This window comes from Neofelis nebulosa, chromosome 6 (assembly GCF_028018385.1).
Source record: "Neofelis nebulosa isolate mNeoNeb1 chromosome 6, mNeoNeb1.pri, whole genome shotgun sequence".
NCBI lineage: Eukaryota > Metazoa > Chordata > Mammalia > Carnivora > Felidae > Neofelis > Neofelis nebulosa.
The window spans coordinates 126,752,894-126,779,008 of record NC_080787.1 but is presented as its reverse complement, the minus strand read 5'-3'; the positions used below and the strand labels follow the sequence as shown (position 1 = coordinate 126,779,008).

The following is a 26,115-nucleotide window of genomic DNA, read 5'->3' as shown; positions in this document are numbered from 1 at the left end:
AAAAAAAAAAAACCTCTGAAGCCAACAGGTGAGTCAGACTTTGCACCCCAGGACCACTGTCACCAAGTTGACACAAGTTTACTGTCCCTGTTGGTGCTGGGTAAGCAAAGCCCTGGAGACACAGAAATCCAGTTTCCCACATCTGTGTAGGGAATAAGGAGAGCGCCAAAAAATGCTTTCTACCATTTATTGAGCCTCGTGGTGGGCCCAGGGGTCTCGTTAATTTTCACAGCCCTGAAAGTAAGTATCGTCCCTCTTTACATATGGGAAAGTTAAGATGGAGAGGTTAAGTCTGCTGAGGATTCACAGCCCATTTAGGACACAGCCAGGTCACCTGACACCAAAGCACATACCGTTTCCTCAAAGCTTGCAAACACACTGCTACACCACGCAGGTGTTCTGGGTGTGGCGGGCCCGGAACCTCCATGGAAGGGGGAAAGAGAGAAAAGGAATGGTTGTTAAACACCCGTCGGTGTGCTAAGCCGTATGGCAGATTCTTAACATACATGTTTTCCATTAATCTTCCCAGCAGCCCTGTGAGTAGGCAGTATGCCCCCCACCCCGCACACACACACAGACACTTACCTACTCAGAGAAGTCAAGAAACTTCCTGAATATCACCTGAGCCCAGATCTGTTTGACTTTGTATCTTCCCTCTTATCACAATAGAGTGTCAACCAGAGAGGTGTTTGGAGAAATAAGAACTCTCACAGCGGTGGAAGGGAAAGACTGATAGAAAAGCAGAAAGATAACCTAAAAACTTCAGATGAATGTCCAGCCTACAGGTTAGACATTAACAGTATATAATCTTGGACTAAACAGACCATTTTTTAAATTACTTTTATTTTACTAAATTAAATGTTGGTTTTTCATGCACATAAACATTTTTAAGATTTTAAATTTGTCTTGTTATAAACAGGACTCAGAAAATCTTCTGGGATAGAATGAATAGGAAGCCTTCTGGAATAGAAATGAATTACTGAGATTCAGATAGTAATAAAGAGGGCAGGCAGATAGATGTTCAGCTGGAGCAGATCCAATGGAAGTCAGATGCAGATAGATGGGGATTTGAGTAACCAGACCTCCAGTTTGACAGAAATGTATTTTTTACATTTGAATTTCAAGATAATAAAGCAAGTATAGCCCTCCCTCCCCCACCCAGAAGAAGCTTTTTATTAGTTATTATTTGGAATAATCACTTGGACTGAACATGTGTTGCAGCCTTTTTAATCTCCTTCAGAGGAGACTGTTATGTAATATTCAGTTAGGATTGATGTCTATTGTCAGGACCTGGGGACACAGCAGATAGGCAATCACCAGAGAAAGATTAAATTATGTCAGATATAGTAAGGCAAGAAAGAAAGAAATACGTTTGAAATATATTCTAATCAAATCATTCTAAGTCCTTGTCACTTAACTAAAAATAATAAATAGAAGGTTCTTAAAAAGCTTACTAATTAAGGCTTTACTTCCTGAGTTCTGGAGGTGGCTGTATAACAAAAAGAAAATTATAATCCTAGGACTCCAAGTATGTGTTGCATTCTGCTTCCTTCTGTTATGTTACTTAACAACTAACTTATTTATGAGCAATTTTAATAAGATTAACTTGCAGAATAAGGAGAAAGATTGTTCTATACACAGTAAGCAACAAAGGTTCCAAATACAGTCATTTTTTTTAATTTTTTTTTATTTTTAGAGGCTATCTCTAAAAATGTGAGACTAGAGGTCAAGACTGACCAGCATGGGTTTCACTTGCCACATGGTGATAACTGGCAACTAATTTTTGGCAAGTGGGATGAGAGGATATGTTGCAGCATTAAAGGAGCCAACCTACTTTCTGATTTCCCTTCTGGATCAGTGTCAGGGCCTGTGTGTCAACTATGTACAGTGTTGCTCTTTTCCAGTGGTAGCTTGCCTGGTAAAATTTCTAGTAGCAAAGTCCTATCAGAAACCACTGAGTGAGGCCTTTTGCTGTTTAATTTTTTGTTTGCTATCTGCTTGTTTTTACTGTATCTTTACAGACCTTTCCTTGCAAATAAAGCAAAGGAAGCTTAATAAATAAAACTTCAGTCGATCAATATTTGTGTTTTAAGCTGTTATTTGAAGCAAACAGATCAAAACTGGGCGATTTTAAAAGAGTTGTATAAGATAATTTTACTATTTAGTCTTTGATTTTCCACAGCTAACACTATATGTAATTGAAAGAGAGCCACAGAAGTTTGGTGCATTCCCCATGTAGATGTCAAAGGTAAATTTAGGGAATTTATTTTCTTAGTGATTTGTTTTTAATACACCTTGAGTATAGTTTTTGAATTTAGTCTTCTTGAAGCATAATTATTATAGCACCCTTTCAGTTTAAAAAACTCTTGGGCGAACAATTCTTGTTTTCTAGATAGTGTCAATTTCCTCAGCCTCATGGAGAGGGAGCTAACATGTAATATGTCAGGGGGCAAGGGCTGCAAACAAAGCAGGCTTAGGTGTGCCAGGTGATGAGTGGTAGGGGTGGTACTTAAAACAATTCAAGAATGGGGGGTGCCTGGGTGGCTCAGTCAGTTAAGCATCCAGCTCTTGATTTTGGCTCAGGTCATGACCTCACAGTTAGTGGGATCGAGCCTCACGTCAGGCTCTGCGCTGACAGCACAGAGCCTACTTGGGATTCTCTCTCTGTGTGCCCCTCCCGCCCTCAAAAATAAATAAATAAACTTTGAAAAAGTATAAACAATTCAGTAGAACTCTAATGTCATATGTGAGCAGAGACCCAGAAATCCACCTGCTTATTTGAGACAAGAACATTTCAAGTCCGCTCAAAGGTCTGCGATGAACTGAGTATCACTAGAGCTGAGTAATTAAGAGGGAAGGTGGCACAAGGTAAAGGCCAGACCATATAGTACCTTCTGGGCCGTGGTGGAGACCTTGGGTTTTACCCTGAGCAGAGTGGGAGCTGTTGGAGGGTTTTGAACAGAAGAGTGATGTGACTTGTGTTTTAATGGGATCACTCTGGCTGCTGAGATGAGAATAGACTAACGGGGGTCCGTGGGAGGATCGGGGAGACTGGGTAAGAGGATATTGCAACCACACAGGGAGGAAATGACCATAAAGCTAGCAGTAGAGGTGGCAAGATGTTTTGTAAGGTTGAGCCGAAAGAACTTACTGAACAGATTGAACGTGGGGAGTGATAGCAAGAGAGGAGTCAAGGATGAGTCCAGGGTTTGGGGTATGATCATGTGGAAGGATGGAATTGCCTTAATTGGTGGGGAAGACGGGGCAGTGCAGGTTTCAAGGCAGAGAGTAGGAGGCAGGGAAACTCACTGGCTTGGTTTTTGGCATGATTTGTATCTGAAACAGTAGCAGACATCCTTTAAATATCCTCTGAAAATACATTAAATAAAGTAATATGGGTAAAGAAAAAAGAGCAATGTATTTAAAGTATAGGATCCTATACTTGATATAAGCAATTACCTGGTATTTCTCCTCTTCATTCCTTTCCTAGAATACATTTCTCTTAGTCTGTTTAATAATCTTTGTTATGGAAGTTTTGTCAGAGGCTTTTTCAAAATCCTGGTAAATTATATCTCCTGGTTCCTTTTTGGTGACGTATATGTTCTTGGAATTTTGGGGGTTCCTAATGCATGAACTTTGTAAGAAGTACGATCAGAGGCTTTGGATAGCAGTCATGCCTCCACATGGTTGCTTTATGTATAAACTGGGACTACCGGGGTAAATGATTTCATGGACCCTTGAACTTGCCACTTCTATAGGATTGGTGGAGCCGTGGCCATTGATTTGGGGATGTGTCGTTACCACTGAACGGGCAAGAGTTGTAATGGCTTCGTCTTTTTATTTCCTGAATCTAGCCTAGTACCCAACACAAAGGTTAGCAGCAAACGTTGACTAGGTGAATGTTTCTGAATAAATTTTAAGAAACTAAATATGTCTTTTCTCTTTTGTCTCATTCATATAGCACCTGACAGCTACAAAGTGCATGATAAGAAAACCGCCTCCAACCGGCCCTCTGCTATTTCAGGACAAAATAGCAACTACTCAGGAAATAAACCAGGTACTATACATCGTGTTTGCTGTAGAAAAAAAGGTTGTCCCTAAAGCCTTAAGGCATTGCTAGAATTTAGGAGCTTCGTTCTGGTTCTGCTACCAAAAGACACACACTCCTACTGGCCTGTATGAGTTTAAGTCAGAGAACCTCTTAAAGCCTCGATTTTTTTCTATTTAAAATGGAGATCCAAATACATGCCCTGCTTATCTCTCAAAATCATTTTGACAGTCAGTGAGAATGATGTGTGTGGGTGCATTGTTTACTGCCAAACAATGTATAAGAGGTAATCATTTTACTATTCTCTTTTGAAATGATGCATATGACACAATTTTTTTGTTATCTATGTGCCCAGGTACATTATCGCATATCTTTTTTGTGACATTTTCAAAAACCATTTAAGGCGATCTTCACACATAGCAAAGCTGGTCTAGAATTATCTTTTTGTTCCCTATTCCCTGCAATGATTGTACACCTACACAGCAATTTCATTTAATAACCTGTGATTCATGGTCTGTTCCATTCAGTGATACAAAGAAGCAAAGAGTCTGTCAACATAAAGAGTTGAATAGACGATGAAGCTGCTTCCAGGTACCCAGCAGTCATTGTGTGGTCCTTGGGAGAGACCTATGTCCAGTATGGTGGTAAACAGTAAGAGAAGGGCAGAGGCCCAAGGGCACAACCCATGAGGGCATCGGAAACCTGCTTCAGGCAGCATCTAAGACTGAAGTCCCTCAAGAACAGTGAGAATCAAGATGGAAATAACTCTTTCTAGTCTCAACGGAAACATTTTCCATTGTACCTAGTTTTGTTGTAGGGGGTGGGGTCCGTGTGGGCAAAGATCTTAACAGAGCAGATGAATCTGGCTTGTTACTTAGAAGAAGGACAAATATCAAGTGCTGTTGCAAGTATTGCATGAGCAGCCCTTCACGGGAAATGATGTGTATGTAGGTTCAACGGAATTTTAATTAGCAGGCTGAGATTCACCATTTCATCAGTTTACCTTTTCATCCATTCATTTATCCGCCAACCACTCAGCCACCATCTACTACTTATTGAGTAGTTGTTCTGTGCCCGGGACCGTGAGAGGCACAGGGTGAGCAAAACGGGATCCCTGTCCTCACAGTCCTTATTGTGGTAGACTTGTGTTCTTGTACTCAGGTGAGGATCCTTGTAGAAGCAGAGTCCTTTAGCATGAAAACCTCGTTTGTTTTACTGTGGGAATTAAACATAGCTGAATGGTAGGTGCTGTTGTCCCCTTGCTTTCCCCACCAACCATCACTCCTAATTTCTACCATTCTTTACTGTGGCGTTTATGCTTTTATGTCTTGATACCTTGTTTATTCATCTGGTGTCAGCACTATCTAAGCACTAAGGGATTTATTATTAAAAAAAAACATAGGGGCGCCTGGGTGGCTCAGTCAGTTGAGCATCCGACTTCAGCTCAGGTCGTGATCTTCTTGCAGCTTGTGAGTTCGAGCCCCGCGTCGGGCTCTGTGCTGACAGCTCAGAGCCTGGAGCCTGCTTCAGATTCTGTCTCTCCCTCCCTCTCTGCCCCTTCCCTGTTCATGCTCTGTCTCTCAAAAATGAATAAACATGAAAAAAATTTTTTTAATTAAAAAAAAAACACATAATCCATACCCTCTGGTTGACAGTGTGATAGAGTAAACCAGTCTATGAATAGGTCATTCTAACACCGAATTTGCAGTGTGATAAGAAAGAGATGTAGAGTGCCTAGAGACTACAGAGGCCAAAAAAAAAAAAATCTTCCCACCTCAGACGGCCATCTCTTTATAGAGCCATTTGATTTATATTGCTAAAGTCAATGGGGTGCCTGGGTGGCTCAGTCGATTGAGCGTCCAACATCGGCTCAGGTCATGATCTTGTGGTCCCTGAGTTCGAGCCCCGCGTCGGGCTCTGTGCTGACAGCTCACATCCTGGAGCCTGCTTCAGATTCTGTGTCTCCCTCTCTCTGACCCTCCCCCGTTCATGCTCTGTCTCTCTCTGCCTCAAAAATAAATAAACGTTAAAAAAAAATTAAAAAAATAAAAATAAATAAATAAATAAATAAATAAACGTTAAAAAAAATTATATTGCTAAAGTCAAGTTAAATGAGGGAGACATTTCATTTCATATTATCTTTTTTTTTTCTTTAGTATAGTTGACACACAGTGTTACATTAGTTTCAGGTGTATCACATAGTGATTGGAAAACTCTACTAGTCACGCTATCCTCACAAGTGTCGCTACCATCTGTTACCATACAACACTGTTACAGTATCATTGATTATATTCCCTTTCATCCCTGCTGCTTCTTCCTTCTGTAACTGGAAGCCTGTATCTCCCACTCCCCTTGCCCATTTTGCCCATCCCCCCCTCCCTCCCCTCTGACCATTCAGATTAGACCTTTTAAGCATCATGTGTCTGCTTTCTTGTATATACAGATAAGCAGAGGTTCGTCAACGCGTCTCATTTTTATTTTTAAAAAAAAAAATTTTTTTTTTTTAACATTTATTTTTGAGACAGAGAGAGACAGAGCATGAACAGGGGAGGGTCAGAGAGAGGGAGACACAGAATCTGCAACAGGCTCCAGGCTCTGAGCTGTCAGCACAGAGCCCGACACGGGGCTCGAACTCATGGCCCGCGAGATCATGACCTGAGCCAAAGTCGGCCGCTTAGCCGACTGAGCCACCCAGGCGCTCCCCCGGGTCTCATTGTTAAAACCACCATGTTATTTTCTTTAGTATCTCCAAAGGATGATATAAGAGATTTCATGTTGGATGGTGAGGCTTGAGTAAAACCTTTAATTTATGGGATACAAGTCATGGGAATGTCTGTCTAGAGCAGTTTATTAATTTTCATTCTCCAGAACTTGAAAAAACAGTAAAGTATGTGCTAAATTTTTGGATATTTTGAGTATTGCTCTCACCTGATATGGGCATCCTGACCAAATGATTTCTCAGAGTCTCTTTTATTTCAGTAAATTTTAGTTAAATGTCTTTCCCTCCTTTACCTTCTGATACTTAAAATTCATTGGAAAAGTCTAGAACATCTCTTTGATGTTAATAACATTCAGATTGTTAATATTTTATCTTTAAAACGTGTGGAAGGCGCTTGTGGTTTATAAGTGTGAGCTCACAATGTCTCGTGTTCTCCAGAAAAGACCGGTATTCTCAGCTGTGAATACTTGGACCCAGACCAAAAGAGACCATTTGTAAAGTCATGGATCTGTCCATGTCTACAAAGTGGGAGCTGACTCTTCAGGACTCCATCAGCTGCCTCCAAACGATCCAGAGTGTGACCTAATCAGAAGAGAACATTGTAGTCTCTTAATGCACTATACATACCTGAGAAAAGCAGAAACTCAAGTTCATTAAAAATTCCTCTTAATTCCTATCCCTTTATCACCCTCCACCACAAGTCTTTAAAAGAACCACTAAAAATTTCATTACTGTTTATAAATCATTTCCCTCACAGAGGAATGCAGGCCTGGGAATCTTTCAGGCCTTCCCTGGCTGCTACATCCTGCCATTGTAATGACTCTCCTGGTGCCATGATGTGCTCAAGGGCACGGACTGAGTGAGAGATGTGGCTTTAAGAACTAGCTCCAACACTTTGCTTTGCCGCCTTCCTTTTCACAGACGTTTCCCTCCACTTTCTCATTTGGAAAATAGGCCTAAGAACTCGTCGTTGAATGAACACATGCTCTGCTAACTCACGGAGCTAGTGTGAAGAATGAAACAATAATGTGTATGAAAGAGCTTTGTAAAATGCAAGCCCTGATGAAGTTATCTACCGTGTAAACAGTAGTTGTTCAGATGGAAGTCAAAGCTCTTGAGAAAGCCTTGTCAGAGCGAGTTGACTTTCTTCATCTGCGAGAGTCACTGAGTTCTAGTTTGTGGTCCAGGCTTCTACATGTCATCGAAGACATGATATCCACAGCACTCCCTGTCACACGTAAGAGTGCCCCAGTGTGGGCGGCCACCGCGCTCGTGAGTCCTCACAGGCAGGAGGTTGAATGCAGAGTGCTCCTTGCTGCGAGCGGACTCACACGGACACTCTGTTGCTCTTACCATTTTGCCTTCTGACCATGTTAGGTCAATCAGGAAGCAGTGAGAAAGTTCATGCTATTCATTTACTTTCTGTACCTTGATTTCGTTCCCGGGAAAAGTGATAGGAGGATGGAGATGAGAGGGAGACAAAGAATCACAGAAAATGCACTATTTACTTAGAATTATTCAATTAAATGTTGTCCTTTTTGGAAATCTATCTTTAAAGATATTTTTTATCAGTTTTTGGTTATTAAAACTATAACTGCTAGCATTTATATTTTTTTTAAGTCTGTTATCAAATACAAGATAGCTGTTTGTTTGCCCCTATTGGTGCGTGTTTGTGGAAGTTTAAAGGCTCTGAAGATTAGCTAAGGTTGTTTGCTCATTCGTTTGATACTTACTGAATGTTCTCCTTTCTGCCAGGTGTAGTCCTGGGATTGGGAATAAACCGTGAACAAAACCAACAAGGCTCTGTTCCTCCCCACCCCCGTTCATAGCCATCTTTAATCTGCCATAAGTATTATTGGCATTCTAGCACCAAAGTGACTCTCTTTTTTGATGTAATCAAAAGGATGGAAACAGTTTAAACTGAATGCCTTTTTCCTTCTACAATTTCACATTTGCTAATCCCAGGTTCCTAAACCAACCAGAATCATCTAGCATATCACAATCACTATGCCCTACTTCTTTACTTCCTCAAATCTGATCCCCTACTGAATAGTGATTATCATTTCAGCCCTGATCTCAAAGATCAGTGGGAATCATTGCACTTGTAAGCATTGGCCTTATTTATAGGGATTAACTGGTATATTTGTGCAACTCCGTATACAACCTTGTTTCTTATAAATTGTGTGATCAGGCAGGATGCAGTTTGTTACATGTGAGGAGCATAATCTTCATATGAAATGAGAGTATAGAAACCACCTCTTGCAAAAAAAAAACCAAAAAACAAAAAAAGCACCTCTCACACTGCTGTTTTCCAAAAATGTATCTAAAAGGCAAGTATTACAGTTCATAATTGGGTTATATTGATAACCAGTTATTGATTGGGGGCTCTCAGAATTGGTTTGGGTAAAAGGGTACATGAGGGTAAGTGCATGTCCCATATGGTGTTATTAAAATCTTCTTTCAAAATTTTTTTAAAATTTTGCATGAAATTTGCATGTACTTGAAAGTAAGCTAGCAACATCACATCCTTCATATCGATAGATTGCCTGTGACAGAATTATAAATGCAATTCAAAGTAATTAAATTCTTTTCTATAGACTTTCTGTAATGTGCTTACACGCCTTTTTTTAGTAAAGTTGATTTTTGAGTTTTACAGTTATATTTATGAACAGGTACACCTCATTGTTTAAGGAATATTACTAAAGTGGTGAGTTAATCATTAGAGATCTAACTTCACTTTGACTTGTACTTAGACAGCTCTTTTTTTTCAAAATGCCATTTGTCGGGGCGCCTGGGTGGCGCAGTCGGTTAAGCGTCCGACTTCAGCCAGGTCACGATCTCGCGGTCCGTGAGTTCGAGCCCCGCGTCAGGCTCTGGGCTGATGGCTCGGAGCCTGGAGCCTGTTTCCGATTCTGTGTCTCCCTCTCTCTCTGCCCCTCCCCCGTTCATGCTCTGTCTCTCTCTGTCCCAAAAATAAATTAAAAACGTTGAAAAAAAAATTTTTTTTTAAATAAAAAAAAAACCAAAATGCCATTTGTCGTGCTGTCACTTCTTTTCACCAAAAACAAATGACAGTAAAACACCCCCGTGTGTGGCCCTTAACAAAGTGCCTGAGCAGGAGTTCACATGCCCATTTTCAAACTTCAGAAGTAAACCTTTTGGGGCCAGGAGCAATATTTTCTTATATAAAAAAATGTTTGAAATCTCATAAATAATAAGCAAATCTGATAAGTCATTATAATAATAAGTAGGACCTACTGAGGGGTCCTTTTACCAGTTTTTAAAAACCATACTTTAAAACAACAAGGGTATAAAATGTCGTCACTTAGTCTTGCTCATGATTCTCACTGCAGGCTCCCAAGGGGTCTTTGTACAGTTTTTATTTCCCCTAAATGTGCAAACTCTGTGCCATTTAGGAGGCCTTTGGGATATAAAGCCTTTAAATTTATAGATGAAGTGCTACCATGCTGTCTATGGTATTGCACCAGTAAGTTTCTATTTTTAACATGAGATCTTAAAAAAATACGTCATTTTAAGAGAAGAGAAAATAAACCTGATTTTAAGGTCATTATCTCATCAGCATTGTTATTATAATTTTGCTTTTTTATATAGTACCAAAGTGAGCCTGTTCGTGTAGGTCTCTGCTGGGAAGCTCCCAGCAGCGTCTCACTCCAAGTACAATCCAGAGTCCCTGCCAGGACCAACGAGCCCTGTGCCTTGGCCCTTGCGTATCTGGCCCCAGTGCTCTCTGATCTCGCTCCGTTCCAGGCTCTTCGATCTCCCCATTTCTTAAACACATTAGGTGCTTGTGGCCACAGGGTCTTTGTGCCTGCTTTCCACCTCCTAGAATACCTGCACAGCTAGTTGTCCCTTCCATCAGGACTCTACACGTGAAAGTTACGATCTCTTGTCTAAAATGCTTAAACATACCCTTCCTGCCATATCACTGTCCCCTTTCTTGTTGTCTGCTTAACATTTATCTCAATGCAACATTCAATATATTTTTCCCTTGTTTTCATTCTGTATCTCTTTTCTTTTAATTTTTTTAAATCTTTATTTATTTTTTTTTTTGAGAGAAAGAAAGAGAGACAGTGCAAGCAGGGGACGAACAGAGAGAGAGGGAGACAGAATCCGAAGCAGGCTCCAGGCTCCAAGCTGTCAGCACAGAGCCAGATGCAGGGCTCGAACCCACGGACCATGAGATCATGACCTGAGCCAAAGTCAGACACTTAACCGACTGAGCCACCCAGGCACCCCTCGTTCTCTATCTCTTTTTTATCCTTGTTATCAAGTTTCCCTGAGTAGAATGCAGTTCCCATGAGGGCAGAGATTTTTGTTTTTTGCTTTTTGTTTTCCTGACTGCTTTCTTTCCAGCACATAGAACAGTGCCTGGTGCATAGTTGATGTTTAGCGTGTGTTCAGTGAGTGAATTAATTTACTGAAGCTTGTGGGCGAGGCACCATACTAACACCATTTCAAGTATTTCATTGAATCCTTACAGTGATGTCAGATAGGTTCTATTTTTATTCCATTTTATAGGTAATAAATAAAAATCCATGAGACCCATGTCCTACATAACTTGAGACGTAGAGAGGTAGGTATCTCAGCCAAATTTACATATTGAGTGAGACACAGAACAGGAAGTGAACTCTTGCATGTGCTTCAAAGCTGGGCTTCTTACATCCAACTGGTGAACATCTATCAGTATTCACTGAATACTATATTCAGTAGAAATTCACTTAGGATTCTGTTTGCTGTTGAGGAACAGCCTTCTTAAAGCATAAAAATGATAGAAGTTCACTAGCTTAGGAACAACAAAGCATCGTATATATTGTTGGATAGAAACAGGCAAAAGGCTACAGTTATATCATGTTTTTACATAATGGGTTTTTTGTTTTTTGTTTTTTGGCTGTGTGTCTTTTTTTTCTTTTTAAAACTTTTCCCCCATTTTTGTGGAGGTAGAACTGACATACGCCACCCCGTACATCGAAGGTGTGTGGCATAATGATGTGACTTAACCTATATTGTGAAATGATCACCCACCCCAGTCAGGTCAGTTAACATCCATCATCTCCTATAGATATGGGGGTGGGAAAAAAAGGTGGTTTTTTTTTTTCTCCTTGTGATGAGAAGTCTTAGGATATGTAATCCTATTCTCTTATGTAATGTCTTTGAACAGAAGAAAAAGACATTACATAAGAGAGTATATCTTGGAGTATATCAATGCTTGGAAGTTCTCAGAAAAACAATGTAATAATAAAGTGTATCACCGGAACTATAGCCATCTATGGTAATTGTTGTTAAGATGTCGTGATATTTTATCCATCGAATTTACTGGACCAAAAGCTATTTAGCAGCATCAGAAAATCTGCTCTTCTACTAACGTGTTTGCTCTCCTTTTCAGACCCTCCTCCCGTGCTGCGGGTTGACGACCGGCAGCGGCTGGCCCGGGAGCGGCGTGAGGAGCGGGAGAAGCAGCTAGGTATCCATCCCCCAGCCCCCATCTGGTCCTGCAGGGACGCCTCTGTGCAGATGTTGCTTTTCACCTCCAGGCTAAGGGACGCTTCCCGTTGAGCCAGTGGCCATCACTATAACAACCATGCGTGTCTTTATGAGTTGTACAGAGGGATGTGAAGCACAACTTAGTATGTGATGGAAACATTGGGCTAAATTGTAAGCAGCAGTAAAGGCCAGCCCAGGATTGACGTCTTTTTCACTTTGTTTCTCATAATCACCGTTTCATGTGGCACCTGAGAGAATGTAATTATAAGAGGCGTGAGGGCTCAGCTTACATTTTACAGCGTAAAAAAAAGCAAACAAACCAAGGACAGTAAGCTTATGGTTCTTTTTTATGTGAGCAGTCACGAGCACACGCACTGCCAGGGCACTTCCTGCTTTCCGTGTGAAAAAACTGCTGCTGTTGAATCTATAGACAGAGGCTACCAGCACGCTGCCAGGAAAAAGGCAAAGCCTCCTGCTGAGCTGTCTGATTTTTCGCTTGTTACCTAAGGTTGTGGAAGGTTAGCAGCTATGGTGCTGCCACGTAATCACCCAGAGAGCTGCGTCCTGACGACTGCCTTACCAGGAAGCCAAGATAAAGCGCTATTGTCTCCCAGAACTTTGAGCAAGGATGCCAGTGCCCACTCCCCCTTTACTTTGATGCCCATTTATGCAAAACTGCTAAAACAGGATACTCTCTTTACGTCCCTTTGAAAGATGAAATGCCTGTCAGTGCATCTCAGTGTTTCCAGAATGTCTCTAATTTAAAACTAGAACTGACTGAGGTTGCCGCCATGTTTCCAGGAGATGACCCATAACTTTTCTAGAGTTCCACTGCATTTTGTAAGAGTTCATGTTTCAGTTGGAGAAGAACCCGGCACCTGTCCCCCATCTTTTCCATCGTTCTTATTCACAAACCCAAATTTGGGAGATTCACTGCAAGCTGATTTTCAAGTCTGTTGACATTATTTAATTCTTTCTCTCCCTTGCCATAATGGTCATGCGAGGTCAGTTGTTTTCCTGCCAAGGTCTTTTCAACACAGATTTCAGCAATGTGGTGGGAGGGAACGAGCTCTGCTGCTTTTCTGTGCTTCAACTTTCCACCCAGGCTTGAAGTGCCCTGTCCCTGATAGGCTTCCTGCAGGCTGGTGGGTTCCTGGAGGGCAGGGCTGTGTGTGGCCATCAGGCTCGTGCTTTCCCAGAAACACTCTGCAGCCTGGATATCTTGCTCCTGCGAGCGATGCCCACCGCTCCCTGATTCAGGTCGGCTTGACAAGTGGATCAGAATAGAGGAAATAGAGCCAGTGAAGCAGAAAGAGACTCCAGATAAGCAAAAACAAGAAACTGCCCACTGCTCTGGGATGGCTGGTATTGCACTCTGTGTTTGGATCCATCCAAGGGTTAGCACTTGAACCCTCTCCCGTCTCTGCCTGCTTCAGCTGGGTCAGGTCTCACCCTATCAAATCTCTCCTTAGACTTGCAATGTGGATTTCTTTGTGTGTGAGAAGTAGCTCCATAGTGTCAGGAGACTACTCTGTTAACAATTTAAATCCCATTGCAAAGTAGCTTTTACACATTAACTCATATCTTTCTGTTTGAGTGTGTGTTTCAGAGCCAAGCACTATTAGTTTTTTTGTGGAAAACATGAACATGCTGGCCAAACAAAAATGATTTCACTTCTTATTCTATAAAGTTGTAAGATATATAGCTTTGGGCTGCACACTCTGCAAGTTGCCTAGCTTTGTATATTGAATGGCTCAATTTTTTTCTTTTTTTTTTTTAATTTTTTTTTTTTTTAACATTTCTTTATTTTTGAGACAGAGAGAGACAGAGCATGAGCAGGGGAGGATCAGAGAGAGAGTGAGACACAGAATCTGAAACAGGCTCCAGGCTCTGAGCTGTTAGCCCAGAGCCCGATGCAGGGATCAAACTCACGGACCGCGAGATCATGACCTGAGCGGAAGTCAGACGCCCAACCGACTGAGCCACCCAGGCGCCCCTCAATTTTTTCTTAAGATGTAGACCCAATTTTAATTCATATCCACAGGACAGAACACGACTCATTAATTTATAAATTCAAAAACCTTATTTGCCAGGGACTGTGTTCAAAAGACAAGGAGAGATTAAGACGCAACATTCCAGGGCTAGTTGTAGTGTAGGGGGACGAGGGATAAACCCACAGCAATTATAACAGGAGGTGGTATTGAAAGAGTGTCACGTGCCACTGGAGATTCCCACTAGAGGATGTAGAGGCGCTATCCCGGAAGATAGAAGAGGGAGAGACTGTAGAACAATGATACAGGGATAGGCGGGAAAAGGCATTTGCTAAGAGTCTGACCCATCATGCTCCTTAGATTATATGATATGGGTGAAAGTCATTTTCAGATGATTGTATTATCCTGTTACTACAACTTGACTTTTTTGGTGAGGTAGCACGTAACATACATAGTTTTTCTTCTTATCCCTTCCGTGTTCGATAAATATCATGGCTTCCTTAATTCTGATCTTTTTGTTGTTGAAAATCATAATTTTAATGAAGTATATCAGTCCTATATTTAATGAAATATATCAGTCCTTTTATTTTTTATTGGCATTAATTGCATTTTCTTTCTAGATTGTAAACAGTGACTTTTTGCCTAATTTTTTCCATTTAAGCCATCATAGCAGCAACTAAATCTCGAGAGACTCTCTTCAGCCTTCATAAATCTACCCGTAAACATACATGTGCGCACACATACATACGTTTGTAAAAGAGTCCTCTAAAACCTAGCATCGAACTTAAATTATGCCTTACAATATATAAGGATTTTTTAAAAATCTTAAGTGCTAAAAATCAAAGGGCACACCTGAGCAACCACCTTTAAACTGTGCTTTGCAAAAACTGTTAAAAAAGAAGGGGTGAGGGGCTGTCACTTAATAACAGATCTCTGGAATGTGGTAGCACCAACTGTTACCAAGCTTTCAAACTTTAAAGCTTTTCAAGTTAAAAAAAAAAAAAAGAAAAGAAAAGAAATGGAATACATTCCATAAGTTCCAACAAAGCAAAGTTTAAAATGATTGGTCATTGAGCCTCATTATTCACTGTTAGATGTGGATTGAAATTGACATTGAAATCGTTAAAGACTTTTGTTTTAATCCATGTTTTTAAAAAGGCAAGGTAGAGAGGGAGAATAAAGGTCTTTTTGTTTTGGGTGGCAAGTCATGTTTGTACTATTTTGCAAACAGGGAGGACCTATTAATAACTTTCTGTGGGTTAAATCTCTGAGTCATGCTTTAATGCTTTTATGGTAGGATTATGTCATGTGGCTTGTTCTTTCTACATTATCCTTCAATTTATAACATAAAGCCAGGTGTAATTCTTCATGTTTGGGACTATTCTGTCCATTTGGTTGACCACATGTACTCTGAAAGCTTTATTTTTCTGTCTTAAAAGCTTTATACATGAAAGATCTCCTCAACCACTCTGTTTCCTCTGATTCTGTTCAGGCCATTCCTTCAAACTCCCCTCTCTTGACTTCTGCATCTTTTTCACCATCTCTCCTCTAAGCTGTAATTTTGTTTTTTCCCAAGGGGAAAAGAAATTCATTTGTTCTCATTGGTTTCGACTCTCCTTTTTTGATGATAAGAGTTCTTCACGTTCAGCAGCTCATAAGGCTGTGGATGCTTCCCCCCCACCCCTTACCTGAACCTCAGCTTCTGTATAACTAGCCTGTTCGTCAACTTTCATTCCCAAACTGACTCCTCTAGGTGATCCTTGTGTCCTGATCAATTGCACCAATATCTTTCTGGCCCTAAGAAATCATTTCTTTCGGCTCTTTTTGGTACGTGTGTTGTTGCTGGAGGCACTGGCATCTTTCTGAGTACCAGTCTTAGCTGTTGGATCTTTTGCATAACACATTTTTCTCTTCCTTGGTGGCCCAGTGCTGGGCACTACCAGTCTCCACCTCAGGCCACTTGTAGTTATCAGTGGTTAGCCAGACTCAGCCTAGTCTTCAAGCTGGAGCTTCAGCCATCTCAAGCCTAGTATGTAGGTGGAAGTTGCCACGTTCTCTCTGTCCCTCAATCCAGTTAGTCATGAGACTAGCTGACGCTGTCTTCAAAATGAATCTCAGATCCATGCCTTTAAATTTGCTGCCTGTGCTATTATCCTAGTCCAGGCCTTCATAAACTTGTGTCTTAATCACCAAAAGCATCTCATAGATGTTATTTCTCCAGCTGTGTCACAGTTAACACCACCCCCTCTTTTTGAAGACTTCCTGGTCTTCATTGGCTTTTCCTGTTTTGGAAATTCGATCATTTTCTCATTCTGTATTATCTTTTGCATAACAACATATTTTTGCTAGCATTCTAATGCTGCTGTTTTTTAATGTTTATTATTTTTGAGAGGGAGAGAGAGAGCATGAGCAGGGGAGAGGCAGACAGAGAAGGAGAAACAGAATCCCAAGCAGGGTCCACGTTGTGAGCACAGAGCCCCACGCAGGGCTTGAACTCACAGACCAGGAGATGATGACCTGAGCCAAAATCAAGAGTCAGGTGCTTAACTGACTAAGCCACCCAGGTACCCCGTTCTTTTTTGTTTTTTTAATTTTTTTTAATATTTATTTATTTTGAGAGAGAGGGAGACAGATTGTAAGTGGGGGAGAAGCATAGACGGAGGGAGGCACAGAATCTGATGCAGGCTCCACGCTCTGAGCTGTCCGCACAGAGCCTGACGTGGGGCTCGAACTCACGAACTGCAAGATCATGACCTGAGCCAAAGTCAGATGCTTAACAGATTGAGCCACCCAGGCACTCCTGCACTCCTGGGTGCCCCATTCTAATGCTGTTTTATGCTCTAATGAACTTTTCCCAGGTGGATTTTATATAACTTCCTGGTTGCATATATTTTAAACTTTTAAAGGCTGTGACCATAGTTTTCTAATTCTTTGTATCCCAATACGTGGCACAGTACTAATTTTAAAACAGACATATAGTAAATATTTGCCGATGTTCCTTACTCTGTGGTCTTTCATGAAATACTAATAATAAATAACAGTGGGCCAAACAACATTCTACTCTGCATTATCACATTAGTAGCAAATGAGCACCGTGGTTGTACTTTTTGTGTGGATCTGCCATAATTGCTAATGGAAGCTATTTTATAGAATATTTATTTTATTTTTACCTCATGATAAGTTAGCGTAAGAGAAGAACTGAGAGAATCTAGAAAGATGGAATAGATTTTCCTTCTGCCATGGCAGCTATTTAAGCATGTCTTTGATATGTCTTTGGTATTACTGTCAACATCCAAGCATGCATATATTTTACTTACTTGTTTATGGTCTGTCTGCCCCCACTGGGATATAAGCTCCACGAGAGAAAGAATTTGTGTCATTTTGTCATTTTTTTAAGTTTGTTTGTTTATTTTTGAGGTGGGGGGAGGGGCAGAGAGAGAGAATCCCAACTCACGAACCGTGAGATCATGACCTGAGCGTCAAGAGTCTGACACTTCACTGACTGAGCCACTCAGGCGCCCCATTTTGTCATTTCTGTAGCCCAGTGCATATTAACAGTGCTTGGAAGCATTGGACTGTTGATGCTCAACCGTTGTTGTTGAATGTTCAACGAATAGTAAGCATGTGCATGTTAACGTAAATAGAGGTGAATGCAGCAAGTGTACTGCGAATTAGTTAAGGCATCACCCACTTACCAGGTAATACCTACCCTTCTAATAGTTCACTGAGACAAGTCTTAGATTCTTATTCTTAACCATTTTCTCAGAGGAACAAGGATACAAAGGTCATCTATACAATACTTGTGCCTTAAAACTATTTCGTTTTCAAATTTGCTATAAAACTGATAGCATTACAATATGTTGACAGATTAAAGAGAGCACTTACAGAGATGTCTAGCAGGCGAATAGTCTTCTGCACTTGGGGAAATACAGCGTTCCCCTTTCTGAAGATGATACAGATTAAGTTTTTTTTTTCAATATATGAAATTTATTGTCAAATTGGTTTCCATACAACACCCAGTGCTCATCCCAAAAGGTGCCCTCCTCAATACCCATCACCCACCCTCCCCTCCCTCCCACCCCCCATCAACCCTCAGTTTGTTCTCAGTTTTTAACAGTCTCTTATGCTTTGGCTCTCTCCCACTCTAACCTCTTTTTTTTTTTTTCCTTCCCCTCCCCCATGGGTTTCTGTTACGTTTCTCAGGATCCACATAAGAGTGAAACCATATGGTATCTGTCTTTCTCTGTTTGGCTTATTTCACTTAGCATCACACTCTCCAGTTCCATCCACGTTGCTACAAAGGACCATATTTCGTTCTTTCTCATTGCCATGTAGTACTCCATTGTGTATATAAACCACAATTTCTTTATCCATTCATCAGTTGATGGACATTTAGGCTCTTTCCATAATTTGGCTATTGTTGAGAGGATACACATTAAGTTTGAAATCAGCATGAATAGTGTCACATTCCCAACTGGGGCTTTCTGGCGTTCTATGACATCATGAGAGATTATCAGAGAATTGTATGATTGATTCAGGTAGCTTGTGAAGAAAAATGTGAGCTAAGAAAACCTATCATTCAATTTACTCATAGTGGTTTTGTAGCTAAGTTCAAAGCTGTACAAGAGATCTATCATACTATAATATTGTTAGAAATCACATAGAAATCATATAGAAGATAATATAGAAAAGATTTTTTTTTGGGGGGGGGGCCTGAGTGGCTCAGTAAGCATCCAACTCTTGATGTTGGCTCAGGTCATGATCTCATGGTTTGTGAGACCCAGCTCCACATCGGGCTCTGTGCTGAGAGCATCGAGCCTGCTTGGGATTCTCTCTCTGCCTCTTTCTCTGTCTCTCTCTGTCTTCTCTCTCTCTCAAAATAAATACATAAATATTTTAAAAATAATAATAGAAAATAAAAGAAGCTTTTGACCTTCAAAGAAACATCAGTTGACTTGTATTTGAGTTTTTATCTGTAATTTTATTCGACTTCTTTGCCCTTCCAGTCATAGCTTTGTATTTTGCCTTTTTTTTTTTTTTTTTTTTTTTTTAACCTCCCTGATCTCAGTGTGTTGTGAACGCAGGGACAGCACTGTTAGTAAGAGCATGGTCAAAAGATGAACAATCGTTTCAGCCTGACTTGAATGTTCACCTCAAAAATGTTGATGGAGGATTAGGATTAATTAGTAAACAACCAATAATGCTGTATCCATTAGAGTCAGATGCAAAGCTGCCCCTGATCTCACACTTCACTTTATTCCATTAGCACAGTCGGTGGTTTTGACAAGACTATCCACAAAAAGACATGTATGAATTTTGGGACAGCAGTCTTCCTAATCCAAATTGCTACTGGGCAAAACTTTGACAGATCTGTGGCTAATCTTGGCATCCAGTCTCTGAAGTGGTCACTTAATGAATGTAGTGTACAAAAGCCCGTAAGGCTGTCTGGCAGGCTCTGAACAGCTAAGGGATCTGGATACACGTTAGTGGGAGGGATATGGATGTGAGCACATACCACAGCAGCTATATCATGAGTCAAGCTCAGGACTGGCAAGAATAAATGCTTGTTGCAGGATGGATTTGGTAACGCAGAGGCTGAAGCTCTAACATAAAACAAATGAATCATTGTGACTAAGCAGCCATTATTTGTTTCTCCAGAACTGACTTTGCCTTTGAGGCTGAAGATTAAAAGATCTTAAAATCTGAAAAGTGAGGGGTCTTGTAAATAGGTGATGATAAAGGCTAAGAGTGATATGAGAAGATCAGGCTCTTCACATTGGATGACCAACTTGTCCCCAATACAGAGCAGGAGTCTAGTCCCTGGGAGGTGTTGCACATCACGCCCTTCCACATAATGGCTCATTGTTTGCTTGTAGAGTCAGACAGTCCAGAGATTGAATTCCAGTTCCACCTCTGACTTATTGTGAGACATCAGGCATGTGACGTCACTTCTCTGTGTCTCAGACTTCTTATAATAAGGTTAATAGCAGTGTCTACCTCACTGAGTGGCTGTGAAGATAATGCCTGTGAATCACTTGGTGTCAGCACAAAGTGAGCTGAAGACATCTCACCGAGGAGAAAAAATGGGGATGGCAGACCATGTGATTCCACAGATACTGATTTAGATGCCTGGGATTGGAGAAGCCTCATGTTTCCCGGCTGGGGGAGACAGAGAGAGAGGGTTGTTTGTGTCTCCTGGTCCAGCAGGGTAGGGCTCAGTAGACCTGCCAGGTGAGGAGGATGGCAAGATTTTTTAAGGAGTAAAGTGGATTTGGGGTAAGGTGGTAACTAACTAAAAGATTCCAAGGACATCGGTTGGTCTGTGTGCTTTAGCACAACCCCCACTTACTTTAGCAGAGGCTGAACACTCCTTGAAGCCTGGCCCTGAAAATAGAAAGTCATGGATAGTATTGCATTCTTCTATCAAAAGTCCTTCAGCCCACGTATAAGGAGGGCTCTTGGGTCTTCCACAGGTATAAACTGCTCCCCCGGCCCCTCAGTCCCATTTAGTTTTCTACGGTGTGCAGGGAGGAAGGCCCCTCAGGGGCGGGAGACCTAATTGTAATCACACACAGCTCCTCAAAGAGAAAAACAAAAATTGAGTCCTGGCTGTTAATTGGAAAAGATCTTGGAGATCATTTTGTACATACCCTCTAATTTAGAAGTCAGGTAGGTTGGCTGATTTTCCCAAAGTCACGCAAAATTAGTAGCAGAATCAAAGCCTGAACTCAGATATTAGCACTTGTCATCTTCTGATTCTTTATGATATTCCTGGCTATGCTGGTACCCGGTGTTAGCAGGCACCGAGTCATATCCTTCCATAGCTTAATATGAAACCAACACAGCAGTTCTGTAGGTTTCAGAGATGACGTGATAACATTGCTCTAGTCTCTGAATGTCACTTTTTTTTTTTTTTTTTTTTTTTTTTTTTGTCGTATGGTAGTGACACCTGTACTTACACAGATGTAAGCCTGTTCAGGACCAGGCTGCAGGGTGCCTAGGTGGCTCAGTCAGTTGAGCATCCGACTTCGGCTCAGGTCATGATCTCAGGGCTCATGAGTTCGAGCTCCGCATCAGGCTCTGTGCTGACAGCTCGGAGCCCGGAGCCTGCTTTGGATTCTGTCTCCCTCTCTCCCTGCCTCTCCCCTGCTTGTACTCTGTCTCTCCCTTTCTCTCAGAAGTAAATAAACATTAAAAAAAAAAAAAAAAAAAAAAAAAAAAAAGGGACCAGGCCAGGCACTAGATTGTTGAGTGACTGGAGCAGGGAGTCCATCCAGCCCACGAGTATGCTGTCTGAGTAGTTGGTCCTACCTGTGTTCTTCCCATCAGCTGCATTCCCTCTGGGGCAGCAGGGCAGGAATCGGTCTGCTTGTCATAAAGATTTGCTCACGATAATTATCTGTATGTATTGAGCTCCTGCTGTGTGTTGGCCCTGGGCTGAGCACTCCGCATGTCACCCTGAGCCCACCGAGACCCTGTCAGGAAAATGGCACCATAGCAGCTTGAGGAAATGAGACCACAGAAGTCACCACTTGCTCAGTGGCAGATGAATGGTAAATGGCAGGCCTGGGGGTGGACTCCCAGTCCTGTGAGCCCTGAGCCTGTGCTTTATCCGCTACAGGACTTTGCCTATCATTTTTGAATTCCTTTTAGTACAGGAGTCACTGTGTGTTTCTAAATGGAGTCCAAAATGATGGTGAGTTTCTCCTTTATGTGTCGCTGTCATACTGTTAATAGTGTCCCCTTTGCATGGCACTGATATGTTGTTAGTGTCATTAAAGTATGATCCCGGTAGCAGCAGCTCAGGGGTGGAACTGATTTATTAATGGCCAGTGTTTCAGGGGCTTCAGTGGGTTTTCATTTTATTTTATGTTCTGATACCCAGAATCCAGGGAAAAATTAGAACTTCACGAGAATAAAGGTTAATAATACTATGATTCCTTTTTTGTACATGCTGTTCTTTTACAGAGCTGCCTCTATGAAATGAGTGATTGTTAATGACTTGAATGTGAAGAAATTGTTGTACTCATCTGCTCAGGCTGCCATAACGAAATACCATAGACTGGGGGGCTTAAACAGCAGATATTTATTTTCTTACCATTTGGGACACTGGAAAGTCCAAGATTAAGGTTCTGGCTGGGTTCACTTTCTGGTGAGACCTCTCTTCTGGTTTGCAGAGGTCTGCTTTCTTCTCATGCGGTCTTTCCTCTGAGCATGAAGAGAGAGGGAGAGTGAGCTCTCTGGTATCTCCTTTTATAAGAATCACTAAGCCTATTGGGTCAGGGCCTCACCCTTATGACCTCATTTATTTATTTATTTGTTTAAAAAAATTTATTTATTTGTTATTTATTTTGAGGGAGAGAGCATGTACACGGGGACAGGGGCAGAGAGAAAGGGAGAGAAAAATTCCCAAGCAGACTCTGAGATGTCAACGCGGAGCCTGACACGGAGCTCAATCTCACCAACCGTGAGATCGTGACCTGAGCCGAAATCGAGAGTCAGAAGCTTAACCGACTGAGCCACCCAGGAGCTCCCCTTATGACCTCATTTAAACAGGATTACCTTCTATAGGCCCTGTCTCCAAATGTAGTCACGTTGAGCATTAAGGCTTCAACATGTGAATTTAGGGATGGGGGTGGGGGTGGGGCGGAGGAGGGCAAGTTCAGTCCATAGCAGTTGCTGATTATTTTCTTGTGTTCAAATCTCTCATTTTTGAAGGAGAAAATACAAGACTTTGACATTACTTATCATTTACACAGTGTTTTAAATAAGTAAATTAAATTAACTTTCTTAGAATAAATTAACTTTTACTTCTCATTAAATAATCGAAATATTTTATGTGCTGTCCTTCAATTTAAAAGATACATGATCTGTACTTGGTAATATTGCTAACGCTCACCAACAGAGTCTACAATAATACAAAAGTGTTGTTTGCTCTTTCGCCATCGTTTGCCCCATTCTCTTTGTAACTTTAAAGGCAAGGTAATAGGATCTCCACTTCCTGGTAGAAAATAGAAGTAGAACTCAATTAGAGCTCAATGGATAGGGAAATATTATTCCTTAAAAAGATTATTTGAGGTAAAATTAATTATTTTTTGTAACCTCTAGCCCTCTAGTGATTTATAGCACAACCTTAAGCACTACCTTTGATTTTCTGAATTGAAATCATAGTGATGATGATGACGACGACGACAGATTTGGCAATAATCGCTAATATTTGTTGAATGTTTAATAATGTTTACTAATAACATACCCTAAAACTATGTTAAGTGTAGTTCTTCTTTTACTCCTTACAGGAAACCCATGGGGAAGGTCCTATATTTAGCCACAGTTTACTCTGACAAAAGTGAGGCATTGGGAGGTTAAGTAACTTACCCAAGACCACACAGTTATGGGTGAATGAATCAGGAAGTAGTGCCCAGTGAATCAGGAAGTAGTGCCCAGTGAATCAGGAAGTAATTATTAAGACTTTTAGATATGTTCAAGTTGTGAAAAGCACTATGGTGAATGAGGGGAAGGGGGGAAAGCAAAGAAAACCTTTGCTACCTGGAAATCAGAATAGAAGAAATGCCGAAGTCTGTGGTAGATGTCGTGAGAGCAGCATTGACACCCCCCACCCCCCAGAAGAGCTGAAGCTCCTGCAGAAGACCTTGAGGGCAGTGTTCCTCCAAATGCCATCAGTAGACCACTTGGGACCACCTAGAATCTCTTGGGAGGCAGTTTTCTGGGCCCCATCCTAGAATTAATAAATATGAATATGAGGGTTGGAGCCCAGGAATTTGCATTTTAACTACTATCCCCCTAACACACACATACACACGTACCCCCTTCCAGAGGTGATCCTGAAATACATTGTAAGAATTAACAATGATGGCAGCTTTCTCAACAGGGAAACCATGGAAGCAAAGAGATGGAAGAAGCATGGGTTATTTGGGAGGTGCAATAAGGAAACAGGACTAATTAGAAGTAAGAGGCTCTTCTGGAAAGCAATGCAGAATAAGGCCACATAAGGATATTAAGGCCAAGTTTAGGTAGGACTTTAAAAATCAGTGGAGTTTCAGTTAAGTGAGAAAATAACCACAAATACTCATGAGCAAGAAAATAGCCTGATGAAAAACATGACTTAAGGAAAATTACCTGTGAATTGATAAATTCTTATTTTACAAATATATCTTACCGGTTTTAAAAAAATATTTTCTTAATATTTCATAAGCATTTTTTCTTGTTTTGTCTTTTGGCTTCTGGGACATCTTACAGGAAAAGACAAGATGACATTCATAAATATCCTCAAAGAATCTGAAGTTTTCCTCAACATGGGGTATAAAAGTCAAAGACTATATAGTTTGAAAGCCAAGAGTTAAGAAATAGATGGGTCTTGCTGCCTGTATCCAGGCTTCAGGGTATAAAGCTATTTCTTTTTTCTGCCTGAGACCCTTACCCATTGCCTGTGGGAGTATAAATTGGTGGGACTTCCACAGAGGACAGTGTGAGAGTATCTATCAAAATTTTAAGTGTAGGGGCACCTGGGTGGCTCAGTCGGTTAAGCATCCAACTCTTGGCTTTGGCTCAGGTCATGATCTCACAGTTTCATGAGTTTGAGCCCTGGGTCGGTCTCTGTGCTTGCAGCACGGACCCTGCTTGGGATCCTCTCTCTCCCCCTCTTTCTACCCTTCCCCACTCACATTGTCTCTGTCTCTCTCAAGATAAATACTCTTTAAAATATATATAAAAAAATGAAATATGGTAGGTAGACAGTGAAATCTTATACCGCCATTTAAAAGGTTGTTAGATTCATGTTTCACGTGTTGGTGTGCAGAGATCTCTAAGATCTATTTTCAGCGAAAAGAGCAAGATGCAGAGCAGAAGTGCCATACTACAGTAGTACATGGATTTTTGCTTTCTTTTACATTTGCAGAAAAGGTAGAAGTGGAACATAAGAGGGTTTAAGGTTAGAGGAAGACCTTCATTTTGCCTTTTAATATTTCGAACTGTTTAAGCTTTGACAAAAATCTGTCACTGGAAATCCACCTTTTCAAATGAACTAAAATGTGTGGTATCATTGAAAGTCAGCTAGTAAGGTATTCAGGAAATCCAAAAGATGTGTGCATGAGGGTATGTGATCACAGTAAATTCACCTTTAAAAAATGTTAGAATTATGTTCCCCATCTGTTACTTTTAATGTGTATTCTCATGGTGTTTATATTTATTCACTCATTTAGCAAATATTTATTGAGCACATACTATGTGCTTTTACTCCAAGTTTCAACATGGGCCTGAGACTTTCTTTAGAACCATCGGCTTTTAAAATTGGAAGGACTCTTGAAGATCTATTTCCGCGTCTTTTAGGCAAGAGAAAACTGAAATTCAAATGAACGTGTCTTGAGATCTCCCCACCCATTAGTGGCAGTGCTGCTGGGAGAACCCAGTTCTCTCTGAGTAATGTCACAGGACAAACTCATCTTGCATCATCCTTGTTCTTTCACACAAGTAAAGTCCATTCAGATTTCCTTCAGTGGATTTGTCTCCTCAAGTGAACAGCTTTAGAAAAGGTATAATGGTAGCAGAAATACAGAATTGTTAACCTTAAACATTTAGAGGAAACTGAAATGTTCTGCATTTTTTTTTTCTATTAAAAAAATAACATTTTGGGGTGCCTAGGTGGCTCAGTCGGTTAAGCGTCCGACTTAGGCTCAGGTCATGATCTCACAGTCCGTGGGTTTGAGCCCCGTGTCGGGCTCTGTGCTGACAGCTCAGAGCCTGGAGCCTATTTCAGATTCTGTGTCTCCCTCTTTCTCTGACCCTCCCCTGTTCATGCTGTGTCTCTGTCTCAAAAATAAATAAATGTTAAAAAAAAA

General features: G+C 41.0%; 1 protein-coding gene across 11 annotated transcripts in view; it reads left to right on the top strand.

Annotated features, from left to right (window-relative positions):
- Window positions 1-26,115, top strand: part of MAP7 (microtubule associated protein 7) — a 180,044-nt gene that overhangs the window by 110,524 nt on the left and 43,405 nt on the right. For all 11 annotated transcript variants that reach the window (XM_058735393.1, XM_058735388.1, XM_058735396.1 and 8 more), the window contains exons 2-3: window positions 3,962-4,057; window positions 12,172-12,249. In XM_058735393.1, the coding sequence (XP_058591376.1) occupies window positions 3,962-4,057; window positions 12,172-12,249 (174 nt within the window). The remainder of the gene's footprint in view (window positions 1-3,961; window positions 4,058-12,171; window positions 12,250-26,115) is intronic.